General features: G+C 42.8%; 1 protein-coding gene across 12 annotated transcripts in view; it reads left to right on the top strand.

The window, feature by feature from the left end:
- The window catches only part of JAKMIP1 (janus kinase and microtubule interacting protein 1), a 341,711-nt gene that overhangs the window by 243,717 nt on the left and 85,787 nt on the right, over window positions 1-12,207 (top strand). For all 12 annotated transcript variants that reach the window (XM_033949625.1, XM_033949576.1, XM_033949596.1 and 9 more), the window contains one exon: window positions 7,667-7,795. In XM_033949625.1, coding sequence (XP_033805516.1) covers window positions 7,667-7,795 — 129 coding nt within the window. The remainder of the gene's footprint in view (window positions 1-7,666; window positions 7,796-12,207) is intronic.

Here is a 12,207-nt window from a genome sequence, read left to right as displayed (position 1 = left end):
TAGACTAGAGTGGTCCATAACACTCCGGTAAAAATTCAACCTTATCAGAACATGCCTCCACAAGTCTGAATATGTTCTACCTCATGTAGATAAGCTATGATTAAAATCAGAAGTAGTTTGGGACCAATTGAGAGGTCGCTTATGGTCCTACAATATCATCATAATGTGGCTGACTATTCATAACAATGTGGTTAGAAATTGCTACTTATTTAATATTGGTTGGATACCACATCGGTGAATAGACACAGAAATTCACATATTGATGAAGCTATATGAGAAGCTGAAAAAAGAACTGGCATAGATGCAACAAACATGATCTGGTGAATCAAGAAGCCTTCAAAGAATGTCTTGTCCATCTTTTGATGTTGGTACCAGGGATGCGAACTACAGACCAGTGAGTCTCACATCAATAGTGTGTAAAATCATGGAAACTTTACTTAAAGGTAAATTAGACACGATATTGGATGAGGGGAATCTAAGGGATCCCTGTCAACATGGATTCACCAGAGGCAGGTCATGCCAATCCAATCTTATAAGCTTCTTTGATTGGGTGACAGGAAAGCTAGACTCAGGAGAGTCTCTGGACATAGTGTACTTGGATTTCAGTAAAGCTTTCGACAGTGTCCCACACCGTAGACTATTAAACAAGATGAAATCGATGGGGTTGGGTGAGAAACTAACTGCATGGGTCAATGATTGGCTGAGTGGTAGACTTCAGAGGGTGGTGGTCAACGGCACCCTCTCTGAGACATCGGAGGTGACTAGCGGAGTACCGCAGGGCTCAGTCCTGGGACCATCCCTTTTCAACATACTTGGCCCGGGGGCTTCAGGGTAAAGTAGCAATGTTCGCCGATGACGCCAAACTGTGTAACATAGTAAGTGAAAGCAACCTCAAGGACAGTATGACGCAGGATCTGATCACGTTGGAAAACTGGTCCTCGACATGGCAGCTGGGCTTCAACGCAAAAAAATGTAAAGTCATGCATCTCGGCAGCAGAAATCCATACAGAACATACTCTTTGAACAGAGAAACACTAGCTAGGACTTCAGAGGAACGGGACTTGTGGGTAATCATCAGTGCAGACATGAAGGCTGCCAAACAAGTAGAGAAGGCCTCATCAAAGGCAAGGCAAATGATGGGATGTATCAATAGAAGCTTCGTCAGCCGCAAACCTGAAGTCATAATGCCACTCTACAGAACCATGGTGAGACCTCATCTGGAATACTATGTGCAATTCTGGAGACCACATTACCGGAAAGATGTGCTTCGAGCTGAGTCGGTCCAGCGGATGGCCACTAGGATGGTCGACTCAAGGGTCTCTCATACGAAGAAAGACTGGGCAAACTGCAGCTCTATACCCTAGAGGAGCGCAGGGAAAGGGGTGACATGATTGAGACGTTTAAGTACGTCACAGGTCGTGTCGAGGTGGAAAACGATATATTCTTTCCCAAGGGACCCTCGGTCACAAGGGGGCACCTGCTCAAACTCAGAGGAGGGAAATTTAGTGGTGACACCAGGAAATATTTCTTCACAGAAAGGGTGATAGAGCACCAGCGTGCTCGACTTTAAGAAAAAATGGGACACCCACGTGGGATCCCTTCAAAGGTTGAGTTAAGGAACCAGGTCACTAGCACTCAGACTTAATGGGGTGGGTCAATAGAGTGGGCAGACTTGATGGGCTGTGGCCCTTTTCTGCCGTCATCTTTCTATGTTTCTATGAAAAAGACAGATAATTTCTCATGGAAAGGCAAGATATTTTGTCATGCAGCATGGCCAACATTGACACTATATTTGCAAAGAAGGAGGATAGAATGAGGGCACAAGACGAAAGATTTAGTAAGTTTGCAGCCAAAGTAGAGGCAGAAAATGTCATTGTCAGTAGTTCTACATAGCCAACTGCTACTTCTCTCCTGTTGCCTAGTGAATTGTTTGATTCCAAGAATATTGCTGAAGTTGACTCTGACAGTTGTTCAAATTCAGATGCTGATTTTGAAGTCTGAGGAACCCCTTGTTTCAGTTCTCGGTCAAAACAGCCAAAGATGAACATTGAATACAAGACAAGGTCTGCAGCGGTCAAAACAGCAGTCAGGGAGGCCAAACTTCGAGTGGAAGAAACTCTAGCAAAGAACATTAAAAAAGGGGACAAATCCTTCTTCAGGTATATTAGTGACAGGCAGAAGAACACAAACGGGATAGTACGCCTTAGAACAGCAGATGGGATTTATGTGGAAACAGATTCCGAAAAAGCCAAACTACTGAACGATTACTTCTGCTCAGTCTTTACCTGCGAGGCACCTGGACACGGGCCACAGCTGGAAGCAAAGCCAAGCAAGGAAGACCCATTTCAGAATTTTGGGTTCTCACCAGCTGATGTTTACAGCGAACTGTCAAGACTCAAGGTGAGCAAAGCCATGGGACCAGACAAATTGCACCCACGAGTGCTCAGGGAGCTGTGCGATGTCCTGGCGGAACCGTTAACCATGCTCTTCAATCTCTCACTAAGTACGGGGAGAGTCCCCCTGGACTGGAAAACAGCTAATGTCGTTCCTCTGCACAAAAAGGGTTGCAGAGCGGAGGCTGCAAATTACAGACCAGTGAGCCTCGCATCAATAATGTGTAAACTCATGGAAACACTACTTAAATGTAAATTAGACACGATTTTGGATGAGGGGAATCTGAGGGATCCCTGTCAACATGGATTCACTAGGGGCAGGTCATGGCAGTCCAATCTCATCAGCTTCTTTGATTGGGTGACAGGAAAGCTGGACTCGGGAGAGTCTCTGGACATAGTATACTTGGATTTCAGTAAGGCTTTCGACAGCGTCCCACACCGTAGACTATTAAACAAGATGAAATCTATGGGGTTAGGTGAGACACTAATTGCATGGGTCAATGATTGGCTGAGTGGAAGACGTCAGAGGGTGGTGGTCAACGGTACCCTCTCTGAGACATCGGAGGTGACCAGCGGAGTGCCACAGGGCTCGGTCCTGGGTCCACTCCTTTTTAACATATTCATAAGGGACTTGACCCAAGGGCTTCAGGGTAAAGTAACTCTATTCGCTGATGACGCCAAACTATGTAATATAGTAAGTGAAAGCAATCTGCAGGATAGTATGACGCAGGATCTGCTTACATTGGAAAACTGGTCCTCGACATGGCAGCTGGGCTTCAACGCTAAGAAATGTAAGGTAGCAGAAATCCATGCAAACCTTACACCTTAAATGGAGAAACACTAGCTAGGACTTCAGAAGAAAGAGACTTGGGAGTAATCATCAGTGCAGACATGAAGGCCGCCAAACAAGTAGAGAAGGCCTCATCCAAAGCAAGGCAACTTATGGGATGTATCAATAGGACCTTCGTTAGCCGCAAATCTGAAGTCATAATGCCACTGTACAGAACCATGGTGAGACCTCATCTGGAGTACTGTGTGCAATTCTGGAGGCCACATTACCGTAAAGACGTGCTTAGAGTTGAGTCGGTTCAGCGGATGGCCACTAGGATGATCTCGGGGCTCAAGGGTCTCTCGTACAAAGAAAGACTAAACAAATTGCAGCTCTACACTCTAGAGGAGCGCAGGGAGAGGGGGGACATGATTGAGACATTTAAATACATCACGGGACGTGTCGAGGTGGAAGAAGACGTCTTCTTTCTCAAGGGACCCTCGGTCACAAGGGGGCATCCGTTCAAACTCAGAGGAGGGAAATTCGATAGTGACATAAGGAAGTATTTCTTCACAGAAAGGGTTGTAGATCACTGGAACAAGCTTCCAGAGCAGGTGATCAAGGCCACCAGCGTTATTGACTTTAAGAATAAATGGGATGCCCTAGTAGGATCCTTACGAGGGTCGAGTTAAGGAACTAGGTCATTAGTACTCAGACTTAATGGGGTGGGTCAGTAGAGTGGGCAGACTTGATGGGCTATAGCCCTTTTCTGCCGTCATCTTTCTATGTTTCTATGTTTCTATCCTGAAGTTGCTGGAGCATTAGATCGTGTTAATTTGCCAGATAGGGTGCCACATTTGTCTTTGTGCTGTTGCCAAAGCACTTGGCCATGATATAAATGAAATGACATTGTCAAGAAGCTCACTCTGATATTCACGGTACAAGAACCTTGAGGAGGCAGCCATGCTGAAGGATGAATTCCTTGATAAAACAACAGAAACTCCATACTGCTGCATTGGGATGGAAAACTGAACATTACCGGAAGTAAAGAAATGGTCGACAGAATTGCAGTACTTGTCACTGGTAACTGAGAAGAGAGGTTATTCAGAGTTCCAAAAATTGGCTGTGGAACTGGCAAACAGCAAGCTGAAGCCTGTCTCACTCTCCGCTCTCATGAGTGGATTCTTTGCAGATGAGTTCGGAGACCGGTGTTTGATACCACTGTGAGTAAAACAGGGCTGAGAAACAGTGCATGCACCTTCATTGAATTATCATTGAACAAGAGTTAGCATGGCTTGCCTGTTGACATCATATGATGGAAATGGTGCTTGGAAGTGTCTTCACCTAACTGTTTGGAATTAGTGGAGGAAAAGATGTTGCGGAGTTCAAAAGACTTCAGCAAAATTGGCTATACATATACCAAGATTCGTACGAGGTTGCTGTGGATGATATATTTCATGCAGACACATCAGTCCTTTGGAAATAAATGGCAACTTTCTGCAGAGCAGCATTGAATGCATCACATCCAAGGAAATTCTACAAGGAGCTTCTTGAGCTCTGTTTAATTTTTCTTGGTGGCTACAAATAAAGCAAAGCCATCATTTTGAGTACCCGGAGCCTTTCACCTTGCACTGTGAATGGCGAAGGCCATTTACAATATTGACGTTTCAAATTTATTTTTATTTTGATATACCACCTATCTACCAGTCTAGGTGATGTACATACATTATTTAAAAGCAAAACATGGTTATTGAGGGACAGCGTAAATACAGACTTTGGACAGAGACTTGGTACAAGAGGTGAGGAGGAGATACCAGTTACAGTAGCTGCCTAATAAAACAAAACAAAGAAAAAAGGAAAAAATTAAGAGGTAGTGATACGATATGATAGGAGAATGTGTCTATGCAGAAAAAGTAGAAGAAGAGGGAAGAAAAAATGTGAAAGGAGGATTAAATAGTGAAAGCATCTTTGAATAGAAAAGCCTTAAGATTGGATTTAAAGTTGCTCAGGTTATTTTCTTTCCTTAGTTAATGCAGTAGGGCGTTCCATAAGCTAGGGCCTGAAACAGAAAAGATTGTTTTCCGGGAAGTATCGTAGAAGATGTGGTAAATCGAAGGGACCAAGAGAAGATTTTGTTCGGGTGAGCGAAGTGATCTGGATGGGGAATATGGTATTAACAGATAGTTGATGAATGCAGGTGTATGTTCAGATCTTGTTTTAAATGTAAGCAGATGAATTTTGTATGATATCCAATGAGTGACGGGGATCCAATGAGCATTTAGGAGTAGCGGTGTGACATGATCATACTTTTTTTTTCCTTGTGAATGATTTTAATAGCAGTATTTTGGATAATTTGAAGTCTTCTAATCTCCTTTTGAGTAATCCCTTGATATAAGACATTGCAATAATCTAGATCAGAGACCACTAAGGAATGGATTAGAATATTCAGTGACTGGTGTTCAAGAAGAGTGGCAATAGAGCATATCATATTTCTATTCCAGCAGCAGTTCTCTGTTACTGCCAAAGAAAGGCAGGGCATCAAAGAACTGGTTCTCTTTGCTAGCCTCATCTACATCCGCCACTGGCATGAAGCACCTCTTCCTGTAAAAGCACCACTCAATGACTTGCTTCTGATTTCAGAACTCCAGAATTATCTGAACAAGGTTGTTGTCAAGTCTGCATCAACAACATTCACCAGACATTTGCGGTACTTGTCAGAAATTTGGGCTGGTCTGACCTTCTTTGATAACAGACTAAACAATGACGTAAAGTCCAAGATAGTGGCAAACCTTCAGCTTCCACAATGCACAAGTTTGGTGCAACGTCTTGACTACACTCCCAAGTCACTCGGTCCCATCGGCCTGCCATCATGTGTAACAAAGAGAACTTACAATATGTCGTCTTTGGTGTCCTAATGGACAAGAAAAGGCTGAACAATTTCTGATCCTCCAAACTGGAGAGGTGATCCAAACTATCAGTATTTGAAGCAGTCGGTATCATCAGTGACAGTAGTGAACGATACTGCTGAAAAGGCAATTGCCTTAATGCAGCAGTATAATTCATCTCACAAAGAATGAGGAGCAGAAGCAGCTCCTCCTTCGCCTTGTTGCTCAGTAAAGAAAGACCTATCCAACTTGCTCCAAAGCCACACTGATGAATACTGATTGAATGTAGTGCTAATGATCAGCATTCTCACATAATAAACATTTTGTATTTACTGTGGAGTAATGCCTTTAATTACCGGTCATCACGGAACATTGAACAATGCATAATAAATCATTAGACCATCAAACCTGTTTTCAGTTGTAAGTTACACAGTATGTAATTTTAACTTCTTTCCATGTGCATTTTGCTTACAATTCAGATTTTGATGGAAAATTAATATAAATTCTGTACTTGCAATTTATGTTTTAAAATTACAAATCATTGAGCGACCTCCAATTTGGCACAATTAACAGTGGCCAGACATAGAACAAAAATAGACTTTTGGAAATCATGTCTCATGAACTTGACTTTTCTTTTTTCTTTTCTTTTTTTAAACCACCCTAATCTAGACATCCCCAACTTCCCCAGTTTTTGAGATGTAAAAGTAATATATAAATGTAAATAACTAAATTTCTGTGAGTGCATGTGGCTATTTTATTTAGAAATTACATACTTACTCCAAATAAGTATGTAAAGAATCCTGGTAAGTAGGCAAAGATTTTGCCATTTGTTTTGCTCATGTTTGAAAACAGAACCTAAAATAAGTATAGTCTACTACAGTGTATCGCAAACTGTGTGCCACAGCACAAAATTTCTGGTGTGCCGTGACTCACTAGCAAGGAGGAGAGTCACCCATGTCGGCTGCTTGCCTACGGGATGTGCCTCTCTCAGCGAGAGGCACATCCTGTAGGAAGTCAACCAGCACAGATGACTCTCCTCCTGGATGGCGTCTCTCCTCCTCTCACTGCACCTTCCAGATCCCTCTACCGGTGGGGGTCGCAGCCAGACGGGCCTTTCTGCATTCGCGGACGTTGACGTGACGCATGCGTGTGATGTCATCATGTTGACATCTGGGTGCCTTCTGGCCTGGGCACTGGATTTAGTGTGCCGCTGGCCGGAAAGTTTGCGACAAACTGGTCTATTAAAACAAATTTGACATTTGCTTTTCAAGCAGGAAAAATGAATGCCTGGTTGAGCTCCCTTATTCCTTTAGCTGATTTTTATTACTCTTTTAGGAAGTTATTAAAAACTAAATTATTTAAAAAAATGTAATCTGAATTTTTGTAAATTCTATTAAATTTTTACTGTTTTAAATTTTTATTGTACTGCGATGGTTTTTATTACTGTATGTATCACTGAATTTGTTCAGTTTTCTCTTTTTGTAAACCGCCCAGAACTTATGGTTGGGCGGTATATAAAAATAAAGTTGTTTATTATTATTATTAATATAAGTGAATCTCACTGAATGACAGATGAAGAAAATGCTAACCTAGTTTTTTTGCTGTTCTGTTATTACAAGTGTACCCCCAAGGAAGAATCTGATCTACGATTCCGTCAACTAACTCGGGAATATCAGGCATTACAGAGAGCCTATGCCCTGCTTCAGGAACAAGTGGGAGGAACACTGGATGCAGAGAGAGAAGCGAGGGTAATTTTCATTATTTTATCGTTTCCGGAGATTGGCAGAACTTTTCTCTTAGAGTTGGGAAAGCCTCATATTCCAGACATGGGGCTGCTTTTACTAAGATGCGTTAGGGCCTTAATGCGCGGAATAGCGCATGCTAAATTGCCGTGCTCACTAGACCTTAACGCCAGCATTGAGCTGGCGTTATTCTAGCGGTAATTTCGTGCGTGCACTAAAAAGGAGCCTATAGTTCCATAGGGCCAAATTCTGCAACAGGTTCCAGTATCAGCTGGTGCCTCCAAAACCAGCGCCAGTCACATGTCAATTATGTACCGGTGCCAGCTGCAGAATCGCGGCCATGTATAAAGTAGATGCCTGAAGTGTAGGCCAGGGTTTCTGGTGCCTGCTTTACATGAGAATTGTGTCCACAAGGGCTACTACCAGTGCCTATGATCACTTCTGGTGGACTTTGGCCTTAGGTGCTGTGGAAGGGAAATTGGCGGCCTGTTCTGTAGGTGCCTATAGGTGCATACATTTTTTTAAAAAATTAGTTTTTAATTGATTTTAAATGATGTGGTCAGGCGGGTAGTTTGGGGCGGGAAGGGACTCAAGAGCTGTGTCACACTAGCTGGGTTGGCCTTAAGAGACAGGCTACCAGTGTTTCTCAGGGGTTTCTGCTGTTAGACTTAGCTCTCTAATACCCAGATATTGTCACTGTTTCCTGTATCTTGCTTAATTCTATGAAGCTGTTTTGACTGAATTGAGGGCTTGATTTAATTGGAATTTGGGGGTGAAGGATGTTTGGGGGGAGGTGGAGAGTCTGGGATGGCAGTTTTGTAAATGGTAGACAGGGTGTACATGCTATGTTACTCTGTTGTTGGTATCGGTTGTAATTTGTTATCATACATTTGCTATGTATGTCTTTGAACTGATTTTGAAATAAAGGATGTGATCAATTTGCCACATCATTTATTGCCAAGTAGGATGCCCACTGCTGCCTAACTTTTGGCATCCCTACAATCAGGGCCGTAGCTAATACCTATGTAAATTAGGAAAAACAAAATGCAGAAAAAATATCACAAGTTTCCAAGCAACTGGTTGCTTGTGCCTGGATATCTGTTTATATTCAGTACCACCTAGAAGTGCCACTTCATATCAGCATTGACTGCCCCTGAATTATTTTAAATGATGCTGGAGTGGGTGGAGGTCTGGGCAGGGGTAGAGTCTCTGGGCAGGGGTGGCCTCTGTCTGAACACTGGCAACATTTAGACTGGTGAGTCTGATGTAGGTGCCGGACACAGTGTAGAAAATTATTATAAAAAAACACAGCCATGGTTTAATGGGACATGGCATGGATTTTGCCAAGGGAATTCTTTGTCTCAGCAGTCTGCTACATTTTTTTTAAAGGTGTGCATAAACACATGGGTGAAGATGACAGTAGCATAGTAGAGGACAGCCGATAAAGACCTTCATGGTCCATCCTGCCTGCCCAACAAAATAAACTGAGGAAAAAGCCCGAAAGGCCTCTACAACGAGAACAACAATCCAGATAAGAGAGTTGTGAAGAAAAGATGTCAATCACTCATCTGTGCACCATTCAGGATATACTTTATCGGTAGAAGCACATTGTAGACTCGACACTGCAACAAAATAAACTCACAGTATATGATATGATAGCCTATGCATAGTTCATCTTGAGCTGTCCATACCATTTTTAGGATACAGGTTGTAGAAATCTGCCTGGCACTGGCTTAATTTTCAGTTACTGGAGTGATATAGTTGATCTGGATAAGAGACATTTTGAGCAAATTAAGTCATGGGATAGTAAACAACGTCCTCTTGTGGACTGGGAACAGGTTAAAAGATATTAAACATAGACTAGGGCCAAATGGTCAGTTTTCTCAATGGTAAAACAGAATAGTGAATTCCCCAGGGGACTGTACTGAGACTGGTGATTTGTGGGGGATTTTTAAACATATTTATAAATGATCTACAGTGTTCTCCCCAGAAATTTTTTCCAGCCGGGTGGCATGAAAAAGTAGCCGGGTGGGGCGGGACAGGGAAATTTGGTGGTGGGGGAAATTAAGGGCTCCTTTTACTAAGCTGCAATAGCGTTTTTAGCGCGTGCAGAATTGCCACGCTACACGGCTAGAACTAACCGTCTAGCATGTGCGGCTAAGCGCGCGGTAAAACCGCTATCGCAGCTTAGTAAAAGGAGCCCTAAATGTGTACTATTTGTATTAGTTAATTATTATTAGTTATTTTCCAATGCTCAATATGACTGCCTTTCTTAAGGTTTGACACTTGTTCCATAATATATATATTAAATTTAAGAAGTGTCCAATTCTAGAATAATTAGATATTTGCCCTCTTTCAAATGGTATAGAGCAGCGTCTCTCAAACTTTTTTTAACTCCGACACACTAAACGGAGCAAATGTTTTTTGTGGCACACTAAATGCAGCAAATGTTTTTTCATGGCTGGAAAAAATTTCTGGGGAGAACACTGATGCCCTAATTTTCAAGGTCCAATCACATCAAAGAATGATGCTTATCTGGGCAGTTGTATAATAAGAAGAATGGATAAGATAACATGAGAAGTGAAATTGTCATGAATCAGAGGGATACATACCCTGTAGGTCCTAAAAGCAGGCTTGTGGATTAGATATAAACTATGAAGGCAGTGGCATAACTAGCATATGTGACACCCGAGGCCCATCATTTTATGACACCCCCCCATCTGTATGAAAAACATGATTTTTAGTAACAATCCACACATCACACAAGAGTGTACCTAGGAAAAGGCAGCATTTTACATATTGCAGTGAGCAGTACATCAATACACCCATTGTAAAACTAAACAAGCCAGACTAGTACAGATCAATCCTACAAGGTCAATCCTAACTGAAAACCATGTCTTTCGAACACACCTTCGCCTAGTATGGAATATGTAATCACAAACTAACCCCTCTCCCTTTTACAAAACTGTAATGTGGTTTTTAGCTATGGTGGTAACAGTTCAGACTCTCATAGAATTCTGAGCAATTACCACCATGGCCAGTGCTAAAAAAACGCTCTACAGTTTTGTAAAAGGGGGGATAAAATAGAAAAACGTAGACAAAGGTTAAATTGAACTACCAAGAAGCTGGACTCTGCATACAATGCAACACCACAGAAACAGCGATGCATCTCCCCTAAAGCAAAAAAAAATAAATAAATATAATTTTTTTCTACATTGTCTTCTCTGGTTTCTGCTTTCCTCATAGTCTTGACACTCTCTTCCTTTCATCCACTGTCTACCCTCTCTCTGCCCCTTCTATATGGCATCTTCTCTCCTTGTATTCCCCTTCCATCTCTCCCTACACCCCTATTATTCTGGCATCCATCTTCTTCCCTTCCCTCCTTCAATGGTCTGGCATCTCTCTCCTCTTCTTCCCTTCCCTCTCCCACACCCCCATGGTCTGGCATTTCACTCTCTCCACTCCCTTCCCCCCACTTCCATCAGCATCTGCCCCCTTTCTTTCCCTCCAACCCAATTCCATCCAGTATCCTTCACCCTTATGTCTCTCTCTCCTTTCCCTGCATACCAATTCCATCAGCATCTGCCCCCTTTCTCTCCCTCCACCACCCTTCCTTACCACCCTGACCTCCTTTTTCTCCCTCCAACACCCTTCTATACTCCTCTCTCCCTCCAAACCAGCAAGGTCCCATGATGACTGCTTCTGTTGCCTCTGCCTCTGGAAGATGTAAGTGACGTTGGAGGGGGTGGGCCGGCAGACATAGGGAATTGCAGCAAGGTTCCGCAATTCCGGAGGCAGAGGCGGCAAATGCAGTCATCGTGGGACCTTCCTGCACTTCAGTGCGGCTGCTGACTCTGCTTCAGAATAAGTATGGCAGCCGTGCTGAGGTGCAGGTGCCATTTAGAGCAGCTTGGAAGGTTCTGGATCCAGCCGGCTGTGTACCCCCCCTAGGACTGGCACCCGGGGCGGTCTGCCACTGTATGAGGGGACAAAAAATAATAGAAAGAATGGATAACTTGACCAATTTAGACATGTCATACAATTATAACCACAAAAATACGTCATAAAATGTAATTCTAAACTCAAAAGACTCCAGACGAAAAGCATACTATAGAAAGGAAACCAGAAAAGACCAAACCCATAGTACTAAGATCCAAATGCTAAAATCGGACATGTCCATTACGAAGAGACGTGTGAATCACCGTTAATTATAACGAGTGAGTCTTTAAAATATGAGATGGTAACGGATAGGCCAGACCTGGTGAACGGAAGTGACAAATACCTGAACCAAAACCAGAGCACTGTGATGAAACTTGAATATGAATACCTTGCATTTTTTGGCGTTGAAGCCCAGCTGTCAGGTAGATGACCAATGTTCCAACAAAAACAGGTCCTGCGTCATACTATCGTGTAAATTG

Source organism: Geotrypetes seraphini, chromosome 1 (assembly GCF_902459505.1).
Source record: "Geotrypetes seraphini chromosome 1, aGeoSer1.1, whole genome shotgun sequence".
Lineage (NCBI taxonomy): Eukaryota > Metazoa > Chordata > Amphibia > Gymnophiona > Dermophiidae > Geotrypetes > Geotrypetes seraphini.
This window is presented reverse-complemented; position numbering and strand designations above follow the sequence as displayed.